Genomic DNA, 15,136 nt, shown 5'->3' with positions numbered 1-15,136 from the left:
ATAAGGTGCAGACAAACAACACCTCGGCTTTCTCCAGCACCGCAAGCTGATATTGTGCAGCATTTGCCAACTTTTCAAACCAATTATATTTGTGTGTGTCCATGTCCTTGCTACAGGATCTTAAAAGGACTCTATCCAATGAAAATCTGCTATCAAAATGCCTCCCCTCCTCTCTAGCCAGGTAACTTCACACAGCGCTTCGTCTCTGCACTCAAAGTAGTGCCTCAGCACTGGGGCTGACACAGAAATAATCAGGTTAAAGAGAGAAAGAAAATAATAATAATAATAATCCTTGCATTTGATATAGCGCCTTATCACGTTTCCTAGACATCTCAAAGCACTTCACAGGATATACTGTAAAATGAATCGTATTTTGTGGGCAAAACAGAAGGCTTGAAGCAGTTGAGTTTGCAGGTAGGCAAGGACACCAGGCCGAGGTGGGGGTGGCGTCAGGTGGATGGGGGGACACCAGGCAGGGATTGGTGGGGGCCGGCCAGGCAGGCATAGAGAGGTTTGGGCCTGAATTTGGACGAACAGCTTCTCGGTTTCCATCACAGTGTCTGGCCGGCCACTCTAACCCTCGCTGTAACATTCTGACTGTTGTGACCTCTGCCCTCTTGCCTTCCAGTGATTTCCCAGGCGGCAGTGGGACCGACAGTGTTCTGGATTGCATTCGCCGGGTGAAATTGAACGAGCCGGCTGACTGTATGAAGTTCTCCTACCTGGGATCCTCCCGGGTGCCGTATTCCGACATTGGCTACTTAAACGTCAGTGGCAGCTCGGCAGGTGTGAGGTTCAGGGAACAGGAAGACAGGCACAGTTTGTGCAGTGACGAGGTGTGACCTAACCGAGCCAGTGTTAAAGCGGATCCTAACAGTGCAGCCTGGGTCCTGAGCCCATGTTTGGAGTCGAGAGATGTTGTCAGAGAGTGTTGCCAGAGACATGTTGATTCTCACCAGCCTGTTGTCTTTGTCACGTTACCTAACAGGAATATTAACACACCTTTTTCTTACTAAGTGGTGATGGAATTGGTCCAAATGGCCTCACTGATGCTGGTTCAGGTTTTGCACTTACAGGGCATATGAACGTGGATCTGTGTGGCTACCACAAGGGTCATCAAAGGTTACTGATTCAGTGTATTTTTATTTGTATACAAAAAGGATTGCTCTGACATGCCAGCCCCAGTGTGATCTCTTCTCCAATGTAAGGTGAGCTTAACGGTACCGGCATAGGAACGTGAAAGCCCCAGAGCCAGCTCAGCCCACAAGGAGCACTGGCCAGCGACATTCGAACAATTCAAGTGTCCGTGTGGTCAAGTGACTCCATGACTCGGCTGCATTGCCATCGGGTTTAAATAGCAGTGGGCTTACATGTCATGTTGGGGAGGACCACATACAGGAATGGTATTTGGGCAGGTCAGGCCCAAGGCAAAGGACTAGTGTTGGCAGCCATCCTATCCTCAGAATTCCTCTTACATGAGCTCTCTTTCTCCCTCTCACCCCCACTCCAATTACTTCTTTCTTTGTCTTGTATTGTCTGTATCCAGCTTTATTTTTTTTGCTTAGAACTGCATAGGTGGTGTGTGTGGCAGGCAGACCATTGGGTCTGTATGTGTACCTCATGCTTTTCTGGGCAATACGTCTGATATATGCCCTCGTGTGCAGTCCGTGCTCTGATGGCATAGAGTTAATGGACAGACACATGTACCCACAGAGTGGGCATATCAAAGGCTTCCTTGAGTAGCAAAAGGCAGACCTCCACAAGGGAACTGAGGTACCAGCCTGGAGCTGTGGGAGTAGCATTTCCTGCCTCCACCAAGATCAAGGGGCTGGGGGATGGGGGGGAAGACCAGGAAAGGAGAAAAATGCCATTAAAATAAATGGAGCGAAGAAAAATACTATGATTGGTGCTCATTTAATTTAAGAATGGGAAAATAAGACAGGTATCAAAGTAACTTTTATCACAACACTGCTTAATTAGGTCTTAGTTTAATACCAGCTGCACAGAAAGGTCCTTGACATGGGCTCTTCTTTGTAACAGAGAGATCACATTTATCAATCAGTGAGTGGAGAGCCAGAAACATGTATAAATGATCATTTAATCAGAATATAGGAATAGGAGGCCATCAGATTACCAAATCTGCTCTAACATTTCATCAGATCATGCCAGATCATTTCATTATTTCCTCACTCTCTCTCCATATCCCTCTACTCTTCCCAAATATCTGTCCATCTCCTTTCAAATATCCCCATCAATTCTGTATCTGTAGTCTTCTGGTACTGTAAGTTCCAATTCTAACCCTCTCTGTGGAGAAATGTTTCTCATCATTAACTCTGTGTTAACTCTTGCTTTGGATTCACAAAGTCAAACCAAGTGTGAGAGAAGTGGAGACTAAGAATATTGTAGAATTGTTGAATATTTCCTTCACTCTCACAGTGGACAGGAGGATGAGATACCAGAGATTCAGAATTTAGGGAGTGGGAGAACACAACAATAACATTTACATTTATATGGCACCTTTCAATGGAGAGGACATCCCAAGGCTGTAGTAATGATAAATTAGAAAGTCTGAAGCTAACAAATCTACAGGCCCATTCATTTTCACCCCAGGAACTAAAGGAATGAGAGGAAATTGCATAGGATTAATTATTATTTAGCAAAATTCAATAGATTCAGGATTCCTACAAGAGGAGAGGACAGCGAAGGTTGCTCCATTATACAGGAATGCAGAATGGGACAAGCAAGCAGCCATACTGTGAGCATAACAATCAGTGGGGGGCAAATGATGAATCTATCATCAGGGAGAGAATAACTGAGTATCTAGATAATTTATATCTAGATAAATCACACAGATCAGAGAGTTGCATGGATTTGTGAAGGTAGATCATCGAGTCTTACCAAACCACAGAAGTGATGGGTAATGTGGAGTGGATGTCTTTTATACAACACAATACTATATATTTATGCAAAGCCTTTCACATCGGGAAGACATGTCAAGGCCCTTGAAAGTCCTGGCTTTGCAAATGAGCTGAGGGGAGTGGGGAGCAGAAAGATGCACAATCAAAGAGGAAAGTGTTGAGACAGACCTTGAAAGAGGTGAGGGAGAGGGGCAAGTCAGAGCGACTCCAGGATAGTTGTAAAGTGAGGTAGCACACAAGGAATAGAAGAATATTGGTTGGGAATGTGTTTTAAATGGGGAAGCACTGGAAGCGCAGAGAAATCCAGGAGGTCATTGATCATTACAGTCTAGTTTAGGTGATGAAATCAGTCAGGAAAGCACGTAAGATGCTGGCGTTTACTATAGTAGGTCTGGAAAATAAAAATCATTAGGTGTTTCTAGGAAGAATCATGGAGCTGACTGAAGTATTTAAAAATAATGAAACAAACTGATGGGTTAGATGGTGAACTCTTCTCTTGAGTGTGTACAGAAGGCAGAGCTGTGTTAAGTAACGGTGCTGTTCAAATCTAAAGTCTACAACAACAACAACTTTGATTTATATAGCGCCCTCCACGCCGGACGGCACCTCAGAGCAATTTACAGTAACAGATTCCCGGGGCCGAGCCAGAGGGAGGAGCCAGGGGGAGGGGGAGAAAGGTGACCAGACGTGCGGTCGAAAAGAAAGGTCTTCAGCTGAGACCCGAAAATAGGAAGAGAAGGGGCGAGGAGAAGGGAGTGAGGAAGGGAGTTCCAGAGCCTTGGGGCGTAGTGGCTGAAGGCATGGCTACGGAGGGTGGAGCGGAGAACTCGGGGGACAAGGAGGGGGCCGGACCCGGTGAAGCGAAGGCAACGGGCACTATTATGAGGAAGAGGTCAGAGAGGTCGGGGGGTGCAGAGGAGTGGAGGGATTTGAAGACAAAGGTGAGGATGTTGAAGTCGATCCTCTCTGGGATAGGCAGCCAGTGCAGTCTGGCCAGGACTGGGGTAATTGAGGAGCGGAGTTTGGTACAGAGTTTGGTCTAGACCTTGGAGGGAGGATGTAGGTGGCTGGGTGGGGCTCCAGTTTTACCCACCTGGCAGTGCAAGATCTAAAAAGTCAACTCTCTGCGGCCGTCTCTGTGATTATTTGGTTCCTGAGCCAGGCGGGTCCACAGTGCACTACCTCAGCCAGCCTGGCTCATCAGAAGACTTGGAGAATCTCTCGGGGGTGGGGGCGGCACAGATTCTCCCACTCAGCTCTTGTTAACGCTGCAAGCCAAAGCCTGAATGGTTAAGGTGGTCCTACCCAGACAAACAGCGGAAAACTTGCAATGTACACTCTCACTAACTCTCCAGAAATAGGTAAGCAAGGTGCATCTCTCCGAGGAGAATGCATACTTCATTCCAGACACAGAGGGAACGTGCAAAGGTTTGAAGACTCTTAAGCTTTGTGATTGATGAATTGCCCATGTGTGAGACATGTCCCAGATGATAGAACAGAATCCAGCTTCCAGCTGTAGCTGTAGCTTGCTTCGCCTCACACCCGGTGTACAGGTTGGTTCCAATATTCGTAATCCTTGCATTTGATACAGCTCCACAAACGTCTCGAAAGAGCCACACAGGTATTTATAGGCATTTTGCACAAGACAAGGTGCAACAAACAGCTGTTAACTCAATGATAATTTGATCTGCAGGACTGTTGGCCAGAAATATCCTTCCCTTTTGAAATAGCAGGATCTTTAACATCTGCATGAAACGTTAGACCGGGACCTGAGTTGAACATCTCGCTGTGAAGAGCAACACCTCCAACATCGAATACTCCCCTCCAATAATGCCAAAAAAACCATCCTTTTCTGCTCGTGTTCTAATTATCACATCACATACTGCATATTTTTTCACAGGATGTTTGTAACACCTGCCCTGTGGATACACAAAGTGACTGACACAAATTCAAATATTTTTCCTGTTACCAAAGCAACCAGAGTTGATGTAGCCACATCGTAATCCATTTTCTCAGATCTTTTGGCAAACCTCACTAGCATAATTCCCTGGTAGCAATACTAGCTATTATGCTTTTTTGGGGCACTAAGGTATTTCTCAATGGATGGGAAGATGTACATGAGGAGGATATACGTAGTACACAGTCCACGGCAAACATACACTATTCTTGTATTGATCGTCTGTTGTAAGGTGTGAAATATTAGTAATGAAAATGTAACTATTTTTGACACAGATTATATAAATACATTTTTGATAAACAAATGCATCCAATGACTGATTTTTCTGCAAATTCAGATTACATTTAACCAATGAACAATCTTTAATTGTTCCTATTCCAGGAATTAAATCCCAGCTTCACAAATCCCAAATGAAACTTTAATTGTTTGCTTTTAAATTACTCAGTGCATTTCTTTGAATGATTGCAGTTTACATGATGCTCATAGATACCCGCACACCCATAGAGACAAAACACTTGTCCATGCGTTTGTCACCTCCTGCCTTGATCATTCAAATGCTCTCCTCCCCAGCTCCCCAGATGTTGAATTTATACAAAACCTCGTTTGGAACACATTCGGAGTATTGTGCCCAATTCTGGTCTCCACACAATAAGAAAGATATAAGCAGTGATGGAAAGAGTGGCAACAGTACAGCGTAGTTTTAGGAGGATGATAATATCTGGTCTGGCAGGTTACTGCTATCAGGTTAGGTCTTTTTTCGCTAGAGAGAAGACATCTAAGAGATGACCGAATAGAGTTGTTCAAAATTCTAAAAGGGTTCGATAAAGTTAGCATAAATAGGCTGTTTTCACTGCTTGGTGAGTCCGTAATCAGGGGACGCGAATCTAAGATAGCGACGAGAGGATCCCAAAGGGAATTTAGGAGGAACTTCTTCACGCAGAGCGGAGTGCGATTGTGGAACTCGCTGCCTGAAGCAGTGGTTGAATCAGATAGTGTAAGTGGGTTCAAGAGGAAGCTAGACCTTCACATGAGTGAAAAGGAAATAGGAGTGTGTGGGAGGGAGAAAGGAATTGGGGAGACTCATGTGGAGAGTATAAATACTGTCAAGGACTGGTTGGATTGCGTGGTCTGTTTCCATGCTGTACAGGTTTTGTAAATGTTGGTAAACCTTCCACCCCTAAAAATCGTCACCAGGTTGAGAAGTTACATAGCACAGAAGCTGAAAACCAGAGGATGGAGCAGTGGAGTAGAATCTAAAGAGCAGAGGAAGAAGGAAAGAAAAAAATCCTAGACAAGATGTGTGACTAAACATTTCTAAATCTGGCTTATCTGAACAACAACAACAAGATTTCATTTGTATAGCGCCTTTCATGTCAGGAGGACGTCCCAAGGCACAGTGTACAGCATTTCAGACCCGAGCTGGGGTCAGGGAGGGAGAGGGGAGGGGAAGGGGGGGGTGATCCTGGTTAAAGAGGAGGGTCTTGAGTCGGGACTTGAAGGAAACTGCCATTAAAAACTGCCATCATCACGCCCACCCTGAAAAAACCCTCCCTTGATGCGTCGCAGCTATCAAGTTACCGGCCCATCTCCAACCTCCCCTTTCTCTCCAAGGTCTTGGAAAGAGTTGTCGCCTCCCAACTGCGCTCTTTCCTTTCCACCCATTCTCTTTTCGAACCCCTTCAGTCAGGTTTCCGTGCTGCCCATAGCACAGAAACTGCCCTGGTCAAGGTCACCAATGATATCCTGACCATCTGTGACCAGGGCTCCCTCTGTCTCCTCGTCCTCCTCGACCTATCGGCAGCATTCGATACGGTCGACCACGCTATCCTACTCCACCGCTTGTCCTCCCACCTCAACCTTCAAGGCACTGTCCTTGAATGGTTTAGGTCGTGCCTTTCTCACCGTCTTCATTTTGTCTCGACGAATGGCTTCTCCTCCACCCCCCGCACTGTCTCATGTGGTGTCCCTCAGGGCTCTGTCCTCGGTCCCCTCCTCTTCACCCTCTATATGCTCCCCCTTGGTGACATCATCCGCAGACATGGAGTTAACTTCCACATGTATGCAGATGACACCCAACTCTACCTTTCCTCCTCTACTCTCAACTCCACGACCACCGATGTCCTGACAGCCTGCCTGTCCGACATCGAGTCCTGGACGAGAGATAACTTTCTTCAGCTCAACGTGCGCAAAACTGAGGCCCTCCTGATTGGCTCACGTCAGCGCCTCCGCACCTCAGGCGCTGACACCATCAGCATCCAAGGCTGCGCTCTCCACCTCTCAAAGCCATCAGGAACCTCGGGGTTCTGTTCGACCCTGAGCTGTCCTTTCTCCCTCACATCCGCACCACAACTGGCACCGCCTTCCATCACCTCCGGAACATCGCCAGACTACGGCATTACCTCACCCCTCACGCTGCTGAAACCCTGGTTCATGCCTTTATCACCTCAAGGCTGGACTATGGGAACTCTCTCCTCGCCGGCCTTCCCGCCACCTCCCTCCACAAGCTGCAGGTCATTCAGAACTCTGCAGCTCGTGTACTGTCCCGCACCAGGCTTCGGGACCACATCACTCCCACCCTCGCTCGCCTCCACTGGCTCCCCATTCCCCCAGAGGATTGATTTCAAGATCCTCATCCTCACCTACAAGGCCATTCACGGCCTTGCTCCCTCCTACCTCTCCAACCTACTATCCCCCTACCTACCTGTCCGTACCCTCCGTTCCTCTGGCTCCGGTCTGCTCCACGTCCCCCGCCCCAACCGCCCTACCATCTGTGGTCGGGCCTTCAGCCCCGAGGCCCTGGAACTCCATCCCCCAGTGCCTTCGCCGCTTCCTCCCTTTCCTCCTTCAAGGCCGGTCTCAAAACCTTTCTCTTTGACCGTGCCTTCAGCTCCCCTCTCGACTCTCTTCCCCCTCCTCGCTCCCTCCCTTCCCTCCCCTCACCCTGACCATTTCCCCCCTCCTCGCTCCCTCCCTTCCCTCACCCTGACCATTTCCCCCCTGCTCGGGTCATGACCCAACTGTGCAGCGCCTTGGGACGTCCTCCTGACGTGAAAGGCGCTTTATAAATGGAATCTTGTTGTTGTTGTTGTTGTTGTTACGAAGAGGGTGAGGCGGCGTGACTGGAAAATGGAATTCCAGAGGTTGGGGGCAGAATGGCTGAAGGCTCTCCCGGCAATGGTGGGGCGGGTGGGTCGGGGGACGTGGAGCAGCCAGAGCTGGCTGAGCGGACGGAGCGGACAGGTTGGTAGGGGGTTAGGAGGTCACAGAGGTAGGGTTGGGCGAGGCCATGGAGGGCTTTGTAGGTGAGGACCAGGATCTTGAACTGGATCCTCTGAACGATAAGGAGCCAATGGAGTCAGGCGAGAATGGGGGAGATGGGGTCACAGAGTTTGGTGCGGGAGAGGACATGGGCTGCAGCGTTCTGGATTATCTGCAGCTGTGGAGGGAGGAGTTGGGAAGGCCGACACGCAGGCGTTTGCATAGTCGAGCCTGGAGGTGATGAAGGCATGAACAAGAGTTTCAGCGCCTGAGAGCTGAGGTAGTGGCAGAGTCGGGCGATGTTACGGAGGTGAGGGAAGGCAGAGCGGGTCATGGCTTGGATGTGGGGGAGAAAAGACAGTTGAGGGTTGAACAAGACCCCCGGGTTCCTGACTGGCTGGTGAGTTGGTGAGTTTTAGTGTGCAATCATGGAGGTTGATGCTGCCGGAGCCTGAGGTGCAGAGGCGCTGGTGTGAGCCAATCAGGAGGGCCTCAGTCTTGTTCACTTCAACTGTAGGAAATTTGCCCTCATCCAGGACTTGATGTCCGACAGACAGTCACTGTCAGGACAGCAGTGGTCCTGGAGTTGAGGGTGGAGGCAGAAAAATAGAGTTGGGTATCATCCGCATACATACACCAAGGGGTAGATATTAAAGAGGAGACAAGGACAGAGCCCTGGGGGACACAAGACATGACAACAAAGTGGAGACGGTGAGAGAGATAGGAATCGAACCAGGCAAGGGCAGGTCCGCGAAGATTGAGTAAAGTGGAGAGGCGGTGTATGAGGATGGAGTGGTCGACAGTGTCGAAGGCGACAGAGAGGTCGAGGAGGACAAGGAGGCAGAGGGAGCCCTGATCACAGATGTTCAGAATGTCATTAGTGACTTTGACCAGGGCTGTTTCCGTGCTGTGGGCAGTGCGGAAGCCGGATTGGAGGGGGTTCAAAGAGGGAATGGCGAGAGAGAAAGGAGTGGAGCTGGGACACGATGACTCGTTCCAGGACCTTGGAGAGGAATGGGAGGTTAGAGATAGGGCGGTAGCTGGAGAGGAGGGATGGATCCAGGGAAGGTTTTCTCAGGATGGGGTTGATGACGGCTGTTTTTAGGGGATGGAAACTGAACCAGTAGACAAGGAGAAGTTGATGACATTGGACAAGAGAGGGGCCAGAATAAGGAGATGAGAGAGGTGGGGATGGGATTTAGGGAGCAGGTGGTGGGTTTGAGTTTGTGAATGATGGCAGTAAGGGAGGAGGGAAAGATAGGGTCGAAGGAGTATAGTGGTGGGTTGGCCATGAGGGAGAGGTGATGTGGGGGTGCCGGTGGATGGGGTAGAGGTGGCTGAACATATCCATCAATTTTGGATTCGAGGAAGTCCAGCATCTCCTCACAATTGGAGTTAGAGGAGAGGATAGGTGAGGCATGGCAAAGTGGTTTGTGGTGGAAAAGAGAAGCCTGGAGTTGTCCTTTTCCTCCAAGTACCCTTGAAGCAGGATTTGGCGGAGGCAAGGGTGCAGCGGTAGGTCTTGGTATGGTGAAGCCAATCTGCCAATGGACCGTTAGTTTGGATTTGGTCCAGGTGCGTTTGGCAGCTCAGACTTGTGCCTTGAGGGAACGGAAATTTATGGGAGTATGAGGCAGTTCAGGAGATGAGGGAGGCAAGGAGTCCAGAATGGAGGAGAGGAAGTTGTGGAGAAAAGGGAACAAGGAGGGGAGATCGGTCAGGGAGGGCCAGATGACTCCAGGGCAGTGTAGAGGGAGGAATTTTTTTTCCACGGATGGTATGTGATGGTAGAGGGTTGAGAAAGGGGATGGTGTACGGAGGTGTTGAGGGAAATTAAGTGGTGGTCCGAAATGGCTTTGTCGATGATGGTGATGTCTGAGATGGTGATCACCGGATCAAGGGGGTGGCCACGGTCATGGGCAGGGGAGTGGATGTGGAGAGAGAGGTTAAGGGAAGAGAGGAGGGAGGAGAAGTCGGCAGAGGTAGAGCAGGAGGGGGTGAAGTGGAAGTTGAAGTCGCCTAAGATTAGGAGGCGTTCAGAGCAGAGGGAGAGGGAAGATAGGAGAGTGGAGATGTCCGAGAGGAAGGTGGGGGAAGCCGTGGGGGGAACGGTAAACAAGAAGGATTTTGAGGGAAAGCCTGGAGGGGTGGTAGAGGGTAAGACGTTCAGGGGAAGGTTCTGGAGGAGTAAGGGGAAAGACCGAGGGGAGACCGGGAGATAAAAGCCACGACACTGCCATGGTGATTAGGACGTGGGGTTTGGTTAAAGGTGTAACCTGGAGGTATGGCCTCGACTAGTGGGAAGGTGCTGCCTAGGGTGACCCAGGTTTCAGTGAGGGCAAGGATGTCAATGCTTTCCTTGACAGTGAAGTCATAGATTGTGAGGGACTTATTTGTTAGTGAGTGGACGTTCTGCAGACTGACAGTTAGTGGTGGGAGTGTGGGGGAGATGAGGGTGGGGAGGGGGTGGGCAGACGGGTTGGGTGGGGATGTGGGTGAGGGAGGAGAGGTTGGCTTCCGTGGGTGAGGGCCGGTGGGCCTTGCGGCAAGAGTTGGGCAAGGGGCAGTCAGGGTGAGTGCTGTTGGACAGCTGACAGCGTCTACCACGGTGAGCACGAAGGAGAATGTGAAGGGAGGAGCAGAGGGAGGCCAAGGGGAAGTCGAGGAGCGATAGGAATTGGGGCAGGAGGAGGCTTGAGCTGGAGTAGTGGAAGGAAGAGGATGGGGTCGGGAACATCTTGGGGAAGCAGTTCGGGTCAATTGCAGCAGCCAATGTGCGAATGCTGAGACTCGGAGCGGATAGGAGTGTTCAGCGAGCCATGGTTAGCCCGCTGGGCTGTTGAGGCTCAGTGAGGAGATGGGGGCAACCTAGGCATCAGGTTTGACCCCCAATTATCCTTCCTCCCCCACATCCGGTCCCTCACCAGCACTGCTTTCTTCCACCTCCGACGCATCGCCCATCTCCGCCAATACCTCACTCCAAAAGACTATTCAAATGCCCTCCTCGCCGGTCTCCCCTCCACTACCATTCATAAAATCCTGGTCATAAAAAAAACTCTGTGCCCCCCCCAGAGAGATTCTCCAAGTCCTCTGATGAGCCAGGCTGGCTGAGGTAGTGCACTGTGGACCCGCCTGGCTCGGGAACCAAATAATCACAGAGACGGCCGCAGAGAGTTGACTTTTCAGATCTTGCACTGCCAGGTGGGTAAAACTGGAGCCCCACCCAGCCATCAGCGGCCGTGTCTTCAGCCACTACACACCGAGGCTCTGGAACTCCCTTCGCCTCGACCCCTTTCTTTTCGACCGCACCTTCGGTCACCTTCTTCCCCCTCCCCCTGGCTCCTCCCCCTCCCCAAGATCATTCTCCCTCCCTCTGGCTCTGCCCCGGGATCCGTTACTGTGAAGCGCTCTGAAGCCATCCGACGTGGAGGGCGCTATATACATCCAAGTTGTTGTTGATGGTGGCGGCGATGGGGGCAGTTATGTGGGTGATGGGGGGCAGTGATAGGGGCAGTGATGGAGGTGATGGGGGGCAGTGATAGGGACGGCGATGGGGGCACGGTGATGGGGGCTGTGAAGGGGGCGGTGATGGGGGTTGAAGGGGGCGGTGATGGGGGCTGTGAAGGGGGCGGTGATGGGGGCTGTGAAGGGGGCGGTGATGGGGGTTGAAGGGGGCGGTGATGGGGGCTGTGAAGGGGGCGGTGATGGGGGCTGTGAAGGGGGCGGTGATGGGGGCTGTGAAGGGGGCGGTGATGGGGGCTGTGAAGGGGGCGGTGATGGGGGCTGTGAAGGGGGCGGTGATGGGGGCGGTGAAGGGGGCGGTGGTGGGGGCTGTGAAGGGGGCGGGGGTGGGGGCGGTGATAGTGATGTTCTGCCCAGTGGGTTCTTGCCGCCGCCGCCGCCGCCGCCGCTGCTCGGGACATGGGGTCCTCACCGGGAAATCCTGTGCCTGGTGTCAGCCTCGCGGCTCCGTCCCGCTTCAGACGCCGAGTCACAGCCTCGCCGCTGCGGGCGCCTGGAGTCCTGATCCCGGGTGGGCCGTCGCCTCCGACTGCACTCCAGGCTCTCCGCCACAGGAGACCTGGACCCCGTGCACCCGCCGCCCCCGCCTGAGCCCGGGCAGCCCCGGGAGCCGCGTGACACGCGAGCGAGCGCCTCCTTCCCACCCGCCGCCGTGTTGGGCTGCGGTCACGGCGCCGCGCATTCATCGCTCAACTGACGGGAAAGTTCCCGTTTCCCCTCCGATCACCTCACATCAACGATAACAATACAATCTCTCAGTGACCTTCGCACACAATTAAGAATGTCAGTGTTTAATGGGATTTTATCGAATCAAAATGTCTCAAAAGTTGCAGTGATTGTTTACATATTAGATATAGCAGCAATTCTGCTCACAAACAGTCACGAGGCTGTGGCCAATGTCTGGAGCATTGGCGTGAAGGCACTCTCTGCAAATATAATTTGTTGTTGTTTTGAGGTGATGAAAATCGCGAGTTCTTTCTGATTAACCGCTCTGCATTTATTACGCACTGATTGTTGATTAATCTGCACTAATGTCATCAGAGGGCAGAAAAAGTACAAATTGCTCCGATCAGCATTCTGACTTTTATTGTCACAAAATGAGTGTTATGATACACATAAGATTGTAAGTAATTATCACTAATAGTACTGTTGTAGATGTTGAAGTTTCAAATGGCACTTGCTGAGTTACTGTGCAGGAGATGGTGAGGAGACTCCAGGAGGTCACAGCGTGAAATCGCACACCAAAACACCAGCTCCTCCTTCACACTAATGCCCCTGTAGTGTAGTGCAGTGTAGTGTAGTGTTGGAGGTTCCATCCTCCCCTGGGACATTAATCCAAAGCTCTTTCTGTTTGTTCAGGTGGACATTAATGATCCCATGCCACTGTTCAAAAAGAGAAGGGAGTTTCTCCTGGTGTCCTGGCCAACAATCCGCCAAATAAAATTGCTCATTTGCTTTGACACATTCCTCCTGATGTGAAAGGTGTGATATCAAATGGAAATATAAATTGATCAATCTCATGTGTGCGCAACTTCACTGTTGTAAACACTACACATGTAACAGTAATTACCAAAAACATTGTCGGATTGATAAGGCACGATAAAAATTTCAATTCAAAAAGGAAAATAAATTGGAGTTAATGATTAAACGGAAAAATTTCAAATATTAAACCATTGCCTCAGGACCTTGCCTCAGTCAGCAATGACACACAGGACCAGAGTATAAAGGGCAGCTTTTTGTAACTTCAACCTGTGGGTGGTAAAGTGTCCTAAGGGAGGAGATGGTATTGAAGTCATAATGGCCTCACCTGGATCTGAGCAGAAGGGGATTGTTCGCAAAGAATCGCTGCCTGAAACTCATTGCCTGGTTTGTTGTTGCCATTACGATGTTCTTATTCGAAAGCCCAAAGTGCTAACCTGTCAACATGTTTTCTGTGCCGTGTGCCTTCAGGTCCTGGCCAGGAACGATGAGGACTGTTGGGTTGTGAGCTATCCTCTGTGTAGGACACGCACACTGGTATCCCAGGGGGCCGTGTTTAATTTACTTGATCAGGAGGAGCTTTTCGAACTGATACACGACAGGTCTCCAGCAAAGCCAGAAGACTATCCCGAACTTTTGCTGATTCCTCACCTCCTCACTCTGAACCAGGGGTCCACGACTCTTATTGGAAGCACTGAGGAAGGAAGCAAAGTTGGCGAGGGAGATCGGCGTGAGGTGGGTGTCGAACACCTGTCTGTCCTGTTGGTTGTCTTCTTGATCACTCTGATCCTTGTGCTCCAGGTTACGGATAAAGTGTTCCTAGTTTGGGGTCTCTGTCTGATGGCAGTGATATGTTATTTGATCTTTTTCATAGTCTGTTTCATGTCAAGGAAAAGGCGAGAGATTTCGCCATCGAACCAAGTGCTTCACCAAACAAACATAACAGTTATAACAAGAAGCCAATAATGAAGGTACCCAAACCAGTAAAACTAATGGAACAAACAAATATTCAGCATCAAGTCAAAACATCTCAAAGGGCTTTACAATAATGACTGTCATGTGTAGCGACTGTTTTTCTACACAGATATGGAAGCTGTTTTACAAACAGCAAAGCCCAACAAACAATCACAAGGTGAAATGACTGATTGTATCTGGGAGATTGTTGGCTAGGACACCGGAGAGAGGAACTCTTCTCTTTTCAAGTTGCGTTGCAGGATCTTTAACGTCCACCTGAAGAATAAGGAGACAGGAGCTTGCTTAACATTTCACCTGGAAATCGGCACCTTCAGCAAAACACAGCTGGACTGTGAGCTTACTCACCAATGTGGGGCTGCGACCGACTACCTTCTGACCACGGCTCCCAAACATTTACCAGATCATTCCTTTTGCACTTCTCAAATGCCCTCCTCACTGGTCCCACCAATCGTCACCATTCACAAAATACAACTGATCCAAAACTCCGCGCACGCATACTCGCCCATACTATTCTTCGTCCCCCCCATTACACCAGTTCCAGCCAGGCTCCACTGGCTCCCTATTGTCAGTATCGATGCAAGATGCTCACATGCGTTTAAAAATCCCTTTATGCTCTGGCACCTCACCTTTCCAACTTGCTTACTCCCCAAACCACAATCCGCTGCGTCCGCTTGACTGATTCCAGCCTCCTGCATGTCCCCTGTGCCCTCTGTCTATCGGTGGCCACACTTTCAGCCACTGCACCCTGAAACACTGGAACATCTTCCTCTATCCCTCCACCTTGCCCCTTCCTTCCCCATCTTCAGATCACGCCTGAAAATCTTCTTCATCCACTGTGCCTTGAGCACCTCTCCCCTCTGCCCAGCTCGGCATGCTGCTCCACCACTGTCAATACTCTGGGACTTTACCCTGCGTGACGGGCACTGTGTAAATAATAATAATCCTTGCATTTGATACAGCGTCTTATCACATCTTCGAGACGTCTCAAAGAGCTTCACAGAATGTACTGTAAAGTGAATTGACTGTA

The 15,136-nt window shown here is 50.2% G+C and overlaps 1 protein-coding gene across 7 annotated transcripts in view; it reads left to right on the top strand.

The window, feature by feature from the left end:
• Positions 1-3,519, top strand: part of ccdc30 (coiled-coil domain containing 30) — a 61,511-nt gene extending 57,992 nt beyond the window's left edge. For all 7 annotated transcript variants that reach the window (XM_042343560.1, XM_042343558.1, XM_042343559.1 and 4 more), the window contains 2 exons: positions 117-181; positions 629-3,519. In XM_042343560.1, the coding sequence (XP_042199494.1) occupies positions 117-181; positions 629-842 (279 nt within the window). In that variant the 3' untranslated portion in view covers positions 843-3,519. The remainder of the gene's footprint in view (positions 1-116; positions 182-628) is intronic.
• Positions 3,520-15,136: the final 11,617 nt, after the last annotated feature.

Source organism: Callorhinchus milii, unplaced genomic scaffold (genome assembly GCF_018977255.1).
Source record: "Callorhinchus milii isolate IMCB2004 unplaced genomic scaffold, IMCB_Cmil_1.0 Scaffold24, whole genome shotgun sequence".
NCBI classification, from domain to species: Eukaryota; Metazoa; Chordata; class Chondrichthyes; order Chimaeriformes; family Callorhinchidae; genus Callorhinchus; species Callorhinchus milii.
Note: the sequence above shows the minus strand (reverse complement) of the source record. Positions and strands in the feature narration are given on the sequence as shown.